The 12,185-nt window shown below is 57.3% G+C and overlaps 1 protein-coding gene across 33 annotated transcripts in view; it reads left to right on the top strand.

Moving 5' to 3' along the window:
* Positions 1-12,185, top strand: part of NRXN2 (neurexin 2) — a 110,783-nt gene that overhangs the window by 22,186 nt on the left and 76,412 nt on the right. For 20 of the 33 annotated variants that reach the window (XM_067037530.1, XM_067037521.1, XM_067037527.1 and 17 more), the window contains 3 exons: positions 22-39; positions 4,919-4,948; positions 7,104-7,175. In XM_067037530.1, the coding sequence (XP_066893631.1) occupies positions 22-39; positions 4,919-4,948; positions 7,104-7,175 (120 nt within the window). The remainder of the gene's footprint in view (positions 1-21; positions 40-4,918; positions 4,949-7,103; positions 7,176-12,185) is intronic. The other 13 variants (XM_067037536.1, XM_067037529.1, XM_059068310.2 and 10 more) reach the window with 5 other exon arrangements.

Raw genomic sequence — 12,185 nt, 5'->3', positions numbered from 1 at the left:
CTGAACCTTGCCGGCCTGTAGAGGAGCACCCCATGGAAGGTGAGTGATACCTCTAGGTCGCTGGGGTGGCAGATCAATCGCTGGGGGGCCTGGTGGTTCCCTCCCCTGCCCATGTGTGGGGCCCCCGGGGAGGGATGTCTGGGTGTCCTCTTGGCTGCCCCTGCCCGCCTCTCACCTGGTCCCTCTTTCTGGCTTGCTGTGGAGAGCTGCCTGGTAGAGGCCGTCCCTCCATTGCCTGTCTTCAGCACATCTGCCCACCGGCCTTGCTTCTTTCCTGGGAGGAGACCAGACTGGGGGTGGGGCTGGACGGATGGGGCCGGAGCATTCAGCAGTGTCCAGAAATGATGGAGGAGATGTGTTTTTGCCCAGCTCAGCTGAGGAGGCTTAGAAAGGCCACGCTGCCAAGGGTTGGGGTGTGGCCGGGGGTGGTGCTTGGGTAGAATCCGCTCCGGGGTCTGAAGAGCACAGGCAGAGGCGGGGGGGTTGGGTCCCCGGGTCAGGAGATGTGGGCTGGGTGGCAGCTTCTCCTCTTTGACACACTTGTAGTCCCCTGTCCCCTGTCCCACAGGCTGGCCTAGGTAGGTAGGGGTGGTCTGCTTCTTCCTTCAGCCCAGGCCCAGGGAAGGGCGGAACGTGCCTCGCTTCGGGGTCTCTCTGTCCATTCTTTCCCCGTCTTCTGCTTCATTTGCCTTCTCTCTCCTTCTGGTTTTTGTCTTTGCCTCTCTTTTTCTCCAGGGTTCTGTCTCTAGACCTCTCTCTTTGTCTCTGTCCTTCCCCAGGCTCTCTCTGTGTTCCGTCTGAACCTTCTCTCACCGTGCTTTTCCCTGTTTCTTTTCCTTCTTCGAGGCGGACCACGTCAGGGAGGGAAGACGGGGTTGAATGGTCCAGGCTTGACAGCTGGGCTGCGGGAGAGCTCATGTGGCCGCACAGGGAGGGCATGCAGCGGGCTGGGAGGGAGATAGGACCCCAGTCACCAAACCTGCCCCACACTTTCTTCTCGGAGTAGCGGGTGTGGGAAGCATGTGCGCAGCCCCAGGCCGGGAGCTCCCCAGACCTGGCCCTGCCCTAGATGCAGGAGTCCGGGGAAGGAAAGAAGGGGCTGGAGTCCACTTTCCCTGGTGGTTGGTGTCCATGGTTTGGCTTGTCTCTCTCTCTAATGTCCCTTCTCCTTGGATGCCCTCAGGTCTCCCTATCCCTCTGGGCTGGCACCCGTGTGTGTGCATGTGCATGTGCGTGTGTATGTGTGTGTGTGAATCTGTATGCACATTGTTCACGCAGCTCTGCTGCTCTGTTGTGTCTGGGTGTCTTTGTGCACGTCTGTACACGTATGCCTGTGTACACGTGTCTGAGTGTGTGTGGAGGTGTGTGCCCCTCCAGCATCGTGTCTTCTGTGGCGTGGCCCACATCTCCGTGTGCCTCTGTAGGAGCGTCTGCATCTGTGTCTGCATCTGTCCTGTCTGTGTCTGCCTCTCCGTGTGTCAGTGTTTACCTCTGTGTGTATGTGAGAGAGAGTCTGCGTGTCTGTGTGGATGCAGCAGCCTTCTGAGGGCTGGAGATAAGATTTAGTGCTGATGTGACTTTTACTTGCTCTTGATGTCATGTCTCCTCCGGAACAAAGGGAGAGATGGAGGAGAAAGAGAGGGGAAAAGGGTGGAGGAAAGGGGCTCGGAGGGCGGAGAGCAGGGGGCAGACAGATAAGAGGAAGGAGAGGGGGTAAGTAGAGGCGGGAAGGGGAAGGACACAGTGGAGGGAGGGGTAGAAAGGGGAGAAAGGGGGAGAGGGAAAAGGCCAGCCCAGAGAAGAAACCGGAGGGCTGCTGTGGGGAGGAACAGTGGCCTGGAGCTAAAGGGGAGGAAAAAGGAAACAGTGTTTCTCCAGACAAGCAGCATAGCAGAGCAGAGGGACAAGCCGGGAAGCTGGGCTTCGGGGAAAAGTGGGGAGTGAGACCACTTAGCCATCTCTTGGGGGCGCCATGGTGGCCTGCTGGTCTGGATGTGGCCCTGCGTGTGCTTGCAGGTCAGTGGCTGTGCAGGGGTGTGTGTCTGAGGCTGTGTGTGTGTGTGTGTGTGTGTGTGTGTGTGTGTGTGTATACACCCAGGGATGTGATGCATCTGTGTGTCTCTGTGTCATGGCTGCTTGTGTGTCTCACAATCTTGTTCCCTATAACCCTCTTCCTTCTTTCGATGTTGGTCCTCCCTGGGGTTTTGTCAGGAGAGTAAGGGGGCGAGACCGAGAGTGGGGAGGTGGGTCTGGTAGGTGGTGGCTTCACAGGGGGTGGGCTGGGGGACTCCTTGGTGGCATTACGCTCTGGACTCTGCAGCTCCCTCTTCAGATCTCTGAGTCCTCCGTGCCTTCACCCTCTTGTCTGGTCCTTCGACACGGTGCCTCAGGCCTAGCTTTCTCCCAGGGACCCAGCCATCCTGCTCCCCAGGCCCCTGCCGAGCATCTCCTTTTGGGGATCCTGGTAACCCCACCCCCTTCCCCTTAGCCTTTTGTATCAGGGAGAGAAGACCCAGAAGCAGCCAGATAAAGTGCCCTAGGAGAGGACCCTTGGCAATGCCATCTGTCACTACCAGCCTCTTCTCCAGTGGCTGGAGGAGGGACTGATGCCACAGGTAGAGGTGGGAAGGGGTGTAAGGAGGGGGGCCGGGGCATGGGGAGAGCAGAGATTTCAGGGCAGGGGTGAGGCAGGCTTTAGGGAGAGCACCCTCGGGCCAGGCTGGGCTGAGCCTCAGTTAGATGGGGCAGGGAACCGGCCTCCCCTTCCCCAAGATGGCTGGTGCTGTCACTCCTGAGGGAGCTGAGCAGCTGGTTGCCGTGGCGACAGAGGGAGAGTGCTGTATGCTAATGAGGCTGGCTGGGAGCTGGGCAGTGGAAGGGTCTTCGAGGCAGAGATGCCACTCCCCCACAGCAGTGGTACAGGCGGCAGAGGGGACAGGAGGCAGGTTCAAGGGTCACTCGGCTCCTGGGCCTGGAGGAGTTGGATGAGGGGTTAGGGCCCTGGGTCTGGGTCCTGGATTTAGGGGGTTTGGAAGATGCTGGTAGTTTTGGGGGAAAGAGTTGGTGGGGGGCGTTCGGAGCAAGGAATAAGACTTGGTCCAAATGCTTGGGTCCCCTCCGGTTTTGTGGATAAAACCCATGTCTTCCCAAGAGCTGTTTTGTCCTGAGGCAGCCCTTAGCATCTGTGGCCCCCTCCCCCGACTGGCCTCAGACCCAGCACTGGGGAGAGACCAGTGCTGCCCGAGACAAGAAGGGGGCAACATGAACCATCTACCCAAATCTTCCACAGGATCCAGGCCCTTGGCCCCCGGCCATGCCCTTCTGGCCTTTTTGCTGCCTTTCTTTTTGGAACCCAGGCATCCTGGCCCTCAGCCTTGCCCCAGAGACACCTGGAGCGCTTTTCCCTATCTTGCATCCTGGTCCCTGCTTTCTACCCCCAGGGCCCACGTCTCACGGCCTCAGCAGCGGGGATGGTTTCCAAGGGTGAGGTGGTGCTGCAGGGCTGTTCCTTCCCCATCCTCTTGGCCAGACACCACGGGTGCAGGGATGGGGGAGGCGAGGGCTGAGGTTCGGTGGGGCTGGTCATCTCAGGGAGCCCTGGGGTCTCAGCTCAGCTGTGGGGCATGGTGCTGCCAGCCTCCCTGGGGGAGGGTGTTCCTTGGCTGATGCCTTCTGGGGACTGGGGTAGTGGTCCAGTGGGTCAAAGTCTCTCCCTCTAAGGCTGAGGGGGGCCCCAAATCAGGGCTGGCCAGGCTCTCTCAAGGGACCAAGGCACCCCTGAAAAAAAATCCCAGACACTCTTGCTCTCAGTCTTGGCTGTTGGGCTTCTGTTTTCCCTTTTCAAAATTCAGCTTTGGGGTCACCTCAGAGAGGGCCTGTCCAGAGAAAGGGGGACCGTAGAATAGTTTCGAATGAGGTGTGTCGACCTCTCAGAGAGCTGGGGATCCCGCCCATGGGTCTTGGCTGCCCTCTTTGGTCTTTGCTGTCCACGAGTGCTGGCCTGGCCTCCCAGTCCTCCCTATGGAAGGATCCAGGCCTCCATCCTTGCTCCAATGTTTAGCTAGATTCTGGTTCCTCCAACCTGCTGTCTCCCTAACTTCGTCCTCCTGAATCCCAGTTTCCTCGTAGAATCCGGGTGGGCAGGGTGCCTGTTACCCATTCGGAGGCTGTTGGGAGGGCTGGAGTTGGGAGGGTTGGACCTGGACAGACGCCTTTCCACAGCCCCCTTTGGTGGGAGATTCCCTCTAGGCTCAGGCTCTTCATACCCCCATCTTCCGGGTCTCTGCCAGGCTCGGGGGGTAACGGGATGGGGTGGGGGGGCGGGGTTGGATAGCCCTCTTGTCTGCTCAATCCCACGCTAACAGGACACTCTCTCTCTCTCCAGGTGGCTTTGATTTTTGTGTCGTGTTTTATTTTCTCCTCCATCCGAATCGTTTTTCTCGTTGACCGTTTTTTTTTCTCTCCGCCTCCCGGAAGAAAAAAAAAAGAAAAAAAGAAAAAGGAAAAAGCAGCCCTCCCAGCCTCATGCTTCTCCTCCTTTTCCTTTTTTTTTTTCCGGCAAGAAGAAAAAAAAAAGAAACCAAAATCTCCTCTCCCCCTGCAGTGACTCCCTGCCCCAACCCTTCCTCTGGTTCTGCCTGTACCCCCCTCACCCCCTCCGGCGCCCCCCTTCTCTCTCTGTCTCTCTCGCCCCGCTTCCCGTGCATCGGGCCCCTTTCCTCAGCTCTGGGCTGGGGGCTTTCCCCCCGATGTCTGTCACAAGTTAAAAAGGGTTTTTAAATTGTGGCAGCAAAAGCTTTTTTCTCCCCTCTCTCTGGCTGATTTTGATGACTCGTGTTTTCTTTGTTTCTTTCCCCTTTTCTTTCTTTTTTCTTCTTTTATTGTCTCCTTTCTTTCTTTCTCTCCTCCCCTTTCCAAGGTCCGGCTCACCTGACGTTAAACAGCGAAGGTATGGTTTGAAGTTCTGGCTTGGTTTGGATTGGATTGGATGGTCCCCAACCTGCACCTGGATTTTCTGTCCGCCCCCCCCTTGCCCCCCTTCCCCCTCCTCCACTCGTCCCGCCTCCTTCCTGCCTTCCTACCCCCTTCCTCTGCCTTGTCTTTATTTTATTTGGGCGCTGGGGTGGGGGGGCTGGTCCCCGTGTGTGCGCTCCCCTCTCCCACCTCCCCTGACACGCGCCATCCGCCCTCATCCCACCTTGGTTTCTGACATCAAGAGATGTTTGAACTCCTGCCGTTGTCTCCAGTCACCTTTTTGCGTTTTCCTGATAGTGTATCTTGCTTTTTTTTTTTTTTTTTTTTCTTTCTCATGGTGGTGTTTTATTTCCTTCTGATCATTCTTTCTTTTCTGTGAACCCCAATCAAAAGAGAAAAGCATGGGCTGGAGGAAGTGGACTTTAGGCAGCCTCATTCCCCTCCCCCTGCCGCTGTGGGACGCCCCCTTTCCACAGCTGTTCCCCCCACCCCCGTATACCCTCACCCTGTGGCTTTTGGATGTCTCCTGACCCTGTTTGACAGATGAGGACATTTAGGTCCAGAGAGATGAAGTGACTTGCTAGTGATTACGCAGTGCTTAATTGGTGGTACCGTTGAGACTGCTCGTCTAATTTTAGCCTCCCTTCGACCAAGTCTTTACCATCTTTAAAAGCCCTGGTGTTTGGCAAACCTGGAGACAGACCCCAGGAGTCCTGACCTTGATCCCCCGCTCTGACCTCCCTGTCGCTGACTCCCTCCCAGATCCTCAGGCACTGCTTCCTGCCCCGGTGTCCTCTGTTGGGGCTCATCTTCCATAGGGACAGGGTGCTGTCCTTAGCCTGTAGGCAGGAGAAGCCTACAGGACGAAGGCTGGGCTGTGGGGAGAGACTCAGGTCAGGAATTTGGGATGGATTTAGGTCTGGGGAGGTAGAGGCCTGAGATTCTTGCAGGGATGTGAAATTATGGTAAGAAATGTGGGGAAAGAGGAAGTCCCGAGTGGGGGAGTCAGGGCCTGGTGGGTTTACTCACGTCCTTCTTGCATCTCAGTGCCTGGTTCTGGGTTTGCTGGTTGGGGCTCCTCTTTGTCCTAGATGAAGCCCTGAAGGATCCCTAAAGCCACCCCTCCACCTCCCGAAAGGCCACAGCCTGGGTGTTATTCTAGCTTCAGTTCTGGGGATTGGGGTTGGAATAAGGGCCCAGACAAGGACTTTTAAACTGCATTCTTGAGTTCCCCTTAAGAACCATCTTGTGGGGTCTGGCAGTAGGTGTGGTGCCTGGGAGCCGCTGGTCAGGGTGGGTGGAGAACTTAAGTCAGCCTGGAGGCCAGACGTGGTGACACGTGCCTGCAGGACTCTGGAGGCCTGGGCTGGGGGCGCTGGGCTGTGGCGAGCGGCAAGTCCTCCCCGAGAAAGGCCTTCCTACATCCACTGTGAGCTCAGGCAGGCAGGACCCCCTGGTGTGCGCAGCCCTGCTGAGGGCACAGCGGAGGGACAAGGAGCAAACAGAGCGTGTGGCCCTGCCCCTGGGAAGCCCCTCGGTCTAACTGGCCAAGAAGTGGATGAAGGCAACGTCGAGAGCACTCGCTGTAGTAAAGGAACAGGTGTAGAGGGAGAAGCAGCTTGCCTCGAGGATGGGCAGAGAAGAGAAGAGGGCTTTGGTGCGGGAACGGGGCAGTTTTGGAAGAGGGGTGCTCTGTCAGGCCGTTGGACTAGTCGAAGAAGAGGAACCCGGCCCAGCAGAGCGTGGCCAAGAGTGGGGAAGAATCTGGACGGGAGCTCAGGGCCCTCAGGGCCAGAGGTCTGGCCTGTTTGCACGTTGTTGGGCAGAAGGGGCTCCTGAACCAGCAGCAAGGCCTCTGCTCCTCTGCTCGTCCCCCCGCCGCTGGCAAGGAGGGGGAGGCCAGTGGTCGTGAGTCTGACGGGGTTTGTGGGGCCGATGGTTCCCGGTTTGTCAACTGGCTCCTTCCGCAGAGGCCCTGAAGCGAGCGAGTCCCCAGAGCAGCACCCCACCCCGACCCTGTACCTCCAAGCCGGCCCTCTGCCCTGGACAGGGCCCTCCATCGCCTCAAGGCTGGGGTGGGACTGCCTGGGTAGCCCCCTGTGCCTGACTCCCCAATTCTGCTTCTCCAGTAGGGTCCTTACTGTTCTCCGAGGGGGGGGCCGGGAGAGGAGGAGCCAGCGATGTGCACCAGCCGACAAAAGGTCAGTGACCCCACGGTCCCCAGAGAGCCCAGCCCTCACCCTCTGTGGGCCAACTTCACTTTCTGGAGGGCGGCTGAGTCAATAGAGGCATGTCCCCTTCAACCCCCTCTGAGGTCCACCCGCAGTACCTGCCTCGGCATAAAGGGCCACAAACCGCCATTTCTTTCCCAAAGCCCATTTGTCCTGATGACCTCTTTCTAGAACACGGCTGTCTTTTTTTTCTCGGCTGCGCTGATCTTAGTTCCCCGACCAGGGCTTGAACCCATGCACCCTGTGGTGGAAGCGCTGAGTCTTAACCACCGGACCACCAGGGAAGTCCCCACAGATGTCTTTTAGTGGCAGTTGTTCAGGCCAAAGAACAGGGATGACTAGAAAGTATCTGTTTCTCTGGGAGAGTGGCTAGGTAGCAGGGTCAGCCCCCCATTTAACCAGCAAATTCTGCAAGCACGATAGGTGTCAGCCCAGAGAGATTCTGGGTGGGAGATGTGGCATTTATAATAAGTTATGTGTCACGTGCATCACCTAAATGCGCCTTCACAACCCCCTGTGGAAGGGCTCATTGCCCTTGGTTTACAGATGAGGAGACTGACGCTTGCCAATGCCCCTGAGGCCAGCCTGGGGCCCTTTATCCTGTCTCAGGGCTGTAGGTTTCAAGCTCCTTTTTTTTTTTTTCCTGCACTGAGGCTGCCTCTTTTTTTTAAAAAAAAAATTTATTTATTTATTTTTGGCTGTGTTGGGTCTTCGTTGCTGCGCACGGGTTTTCTCTAGTTGCGGCGAGAGGGGGCTGTTCTTTGTTGCGGTGCGCAGGCTTTTCACTGTGGTGGCTTCTCTTGTTGCACAGCACGGGCTCTAGGCACGCGGGCTTCAACAGTTGTGGCACGCGGGCTCAGTAGTTGTGACTCGTGGGCTTAGTTGCTCTGCGGCATATGGGATCTTTCCAGACCAGGGCTCGAACCTGTGTGAGGCTGCCTCTCTTAAGAGACTCTCTTCCCTAAGAAGTTTACAGGGCACTGTAGCAACCCCTCAAGGAGTTCCAATGGGTGCCACGCCCTGGGGCTATCAAGTCCCATTCTTTAGTACTCGCTGTTCTGTTGGCCTGGATTTCTGCCATCCCTGCCCTCTTCCCCAACCATTTGGTATCTCTTTCAGCTGACTCTCGAAAAAGCAGCCAGGCCACCACACTGGAAGTCTCCCCCAAACTCCCCAGGCAAACCCAGAAGCTGCTCGGCGTTCCCTTTGTCTACACATCCATTACATCACTCGCCACACGGCGAGTAACTGTCACTTTACCTGTTTGCCTCCCCAACTCGACCGAGCTCCCTGAGGACAGTGATTGGGTATTTTCATTCGTATACCCCTGGTGCTTTCCACGGCTCCTGGCACATATGTAGGTGTGTGCTCAGCAGATTTATTTTATTTTTTTATTTTTTTAATTTTTTGCGGTACGTGGGCCTCTCACTGTTGTGGCCTCTCCCATTGAGGAGCACAGGCTCCAGACACGCAGGCTCAGCGGCCATGGCTCATGGGCCTAGCCGCTCCACGGCATGTGGGATCTTGCCAGACCGGGGCATCGTGTGTCCCTGCATCGGCAGGCGGGCTCTCAAACACTGCGCCACCAGGGAAGCCCAGATTTATTTTAAATGGGTGAATGGGCTCTGTTCTCAAGGGGCTCATTGATGTTCTAACAAAGAACTACAACAAAGTGTGTTACGTGCAAAGTATAGGGAGAGTGCAGACTTTGTGCAGAGGAGTTAATTTACTCATTGATCTAGAGAGAGAGGCAGCACATACACACAGAGAAAGTTACATCCCAGGGTAAGAGTCGTTTATCTGTGGAATGGTTTACAGTTTATGAAGCCTCACCTGGTCTGGTCTCTTTCTAGATGCCCATGGCGACCTGTGAGGTAGGCTGATGATGAGTTCCTTTGTCCTGAGGAGGAAGCTGGGGCTTAGAGATGTTGCCTCTTGGCCAAGGTCACAAAGCTGGTGCAAGGGCCAGCATTAGTGCCCAGGTCTTCTTTCTCACATCACACTTCCTCTCAAGGGAGCAGTACAAGATGTTACTAGGCAGTAAGTGCCAAATGAGCAGAACAGACAGCTGTAGTGCTTGAGTGTAGGGAGGAGCTAAGGGGGCTGGAGACCTTCCCAGAGGAGGGCTTTGAGCTGGGCCTGGAAAGGAGGCAGCTGCTCTGACCCCCATGGCCATTAGAGATCCAGGACCACAACAACTGGTCTCTAGCCACATTCAGCTTGACCGTGGATACCTGTGGGGCTCCACATTCCCCGACCCTGGGAGATAAACAGGTATCAGCAATGACCCCCTTCCAGTGCCAGGGACTATTAGGAGTGGGTAACTGTTCAAGTGCTGCTGGGAGTTGTAGTTCCAGGTCGTCTGCGCGGTGAGGTGGGGGAGAGCGCCCCCTGCTGTTTCAGGTCTCGCTCCTCTTAGATCTGGTTGGTGCTCTTCTGAGAAGGGTTGGCAGGGCAGCCCCCACGTGCTTACCTGACACACTAATCCCTAGAGGTCCTACTGCCTCCTCCCAACTCAGGGGCTATCTCTGTCCTTCCCATCACCTTGGGTTTTCTTGTTCGCATTTGCTCATCTCTTTTCTGTCGCTCTCCCCCAATTCTTTCAGGTTCCCTCTGGCTGCTCCAAGCCTCTTTCCATCCCTGGGCCTACCTGGGTCCGTGGCGGTGACGGGCGTTGGAGAACATGTAGACTCTAGCTCCAGAGTGGCTGGCTCTGACTCCTCTCCTAGGAGACCAGAGCCAGAGCCCAGAGGAGTCGAGGAATGGCCTCATTTCTCCACTTTGCCTTGGCAGCCGTGGTCCAGCCTTAGGCCCGCCCCTCTCCTTTTTACTGGCCTCTTTTGTTCTGTTCCAATCACTTTTTCACGTGGTTGCCTTATTCTTTCCTTTCTTTGTTTGACTCTCCCTTTAATATTTTCTTTGACTGCAGTGAAGGTGAGGGAGTGGGAGGGGAGGCCCGGCTTCAGGGAGGGAGTAGGATGCGGAGCAAACTCAAGGTCAAGCACATTCCCTTTTCTGGTCCTTGAGCCACTGGCTCTGCCAGTGCCTGGGCAGCAGGCCTGGTTGCTATGGAAACAGCAAGGCCCTGAGAAACCCTTGTCTTCCTTTCCTGGGAGGTCTCTCTCCCCTTTTCCTTGTGGGCCCCGTTCCCATCACCCTTACCTGTCCCCTCCCAGCTTGCCCTCGTCTTTATCCAGATTGTTTCCCCCCATCATCTCTTGCTCCCTCACAGCTCTGTGCTGTCTCCATTTCCCTTCTGTCCCTCATGGTCCATCTTTCTCCTTCTCTACATGGCCTCCCTCCACATCACCAGTCTTTCCCTTCTTGTTTCTCCTTGACTCCTCCTCTTTGTTTTCTGGCCCTTCCCACTGGAGCCCCAAGGTAGGCAGAATGGGGCTTGTGGCTGTCCCCTTGTGGCCCATGCCCCACCAGCCTCGCTGCCCTGTGACCTCAGGAAACCGGGCCTGGCCAGCTGCAGTGAGTGCCGTGCCAGGCTCTGGGGCAGCAGCTGGTGCCTTGGCATCCGGAAGCAGTGAGGACTGAGTCTGTGGGCAGACTGCCCGGAGGGAGAGAGTGGGGCCGTTGTGCAGGGGAGAGGCATCTGCAGGAGGTGCACCCGGAGAGCCACGGCTTCCACACACGGCGCCTGCTGCTGGGGCCTGGCCCACAGTGGGGCAGGGGCCTCTGAAGGCCGCATGTGCCCCCCGCACCGGCATCGTGCCCTGCTTCTTCCTGGGCCTGTGGGCCTGTGCTGAGAATCTCTGCACTCCATGAAGGTCCTTGGCCAGCCGTCTTGTTCGGCCCCCATCCGCCCTGCAAGGTGGGTGGGCCCAGCCGTTGTGCCACCGCCTGCTGGGAGGAGAAATGAGTCACTGTCAGAGTCCAGGTCCTCTGTGCTCCCTTGACTCCACGGCCTGTTTTCTTCCCTCTGTGTGGGCTCTGGCTTGTGAAGGTGTGGGGCTGGGACCCACCTTCCTTCCACGGGGCCATTGTCACCCACTTACAGAACGCTAAAAGTCCCTAAGGCCCTCCCTGTTGTTTTCACTCCTGTTTAAAGCGTGCCAGTGGGAGGAGCCCCATGCAGGGCGCTTACCCATGCACGCACACTCACACACACACACACACACACACACACACACACACACACACACACACACACGAGAGCCGGGCCTGCCCATGCACTTTTGCCCCCAGCCATCTCCTGGCACACAGGGTCCCACACCTGCCCTCTGGGGACCCCTGGAGGCTCTCTGCCTAGGGCCTGTCTGTGCTGTCCTTTCAGATTGTTCTAGGAAGCTTGGGGCGGTGACAACTGGTATGGTGACCACCTGTGTCAGCCCTGCCCAGTGGCCCACTGCTCCCTGACGCACATCCTGCCGCCTGCATCGCCCTCCCATGTGTCTTCCCCCCGCCTCCTCCACCCATTCTCCTCATCTGCTCACTGCTACCAAGTGGGCCTACTAGTCCCATCCCAGGTGGTGAGGCCTCAGACTGTCCCCAGGCCCTGAGAATGGCCATCACTGGAGAAGAGGCGGGAGGGGGAGGTGGGCTGCACTCAGGAGACCCTTGGCGCCCCCGCCATAGGGGGGCACCCCGGGAAGATGTCCGGTGCAGTTTCTTGTTGCTCTTCCACATCCTTTTGTTAAGGGGGGTGGCCGATGGAGGGCCAGCGGGGGAGGAGACAGTGAGAATGTCTGCTTCACTTGGCCCTTCACTTGGCAGCTTATTTGTCAGTTGTCAGTGTGAGAGCCACTTAGCAGACTCCTGCTTTGGAGACAGACACGGGGGAAGCTGACTTCTGACAGCAAAGATGACAGGGTCCAGAGAGGCGGGTGGACAGCACGGGGAGGGGAGAGAGCCTAAAGCTTGCAGTTGGGATCGGGGGGCTCCCGATGCCCAGGACCTGCGCCTGGGTGGCTGGAGGGGAAGAGAGAGGGTCTGGAGTACCCTGCCCCACTCAGCCCTCTCCCGTTTTCCCAC

The sequence above is a fragment of the Kogia breviceps genome, chromosome 7 (assembly GCF_026419965.1).
Source record: "Kogia breviceps isolate mKogBre1 chromosome 7, mKogBre1 haplotype 1, whole genome shotgun sequence".
NCBI lineage: Eukaryota > Metazoa > Chordata > Mammalia > Artiodactyla > Physeteridae > Kogia > Kogia breviceps.
This window is presented reverse-complemented; position numbering and strand designations above follow the sequence as displayed.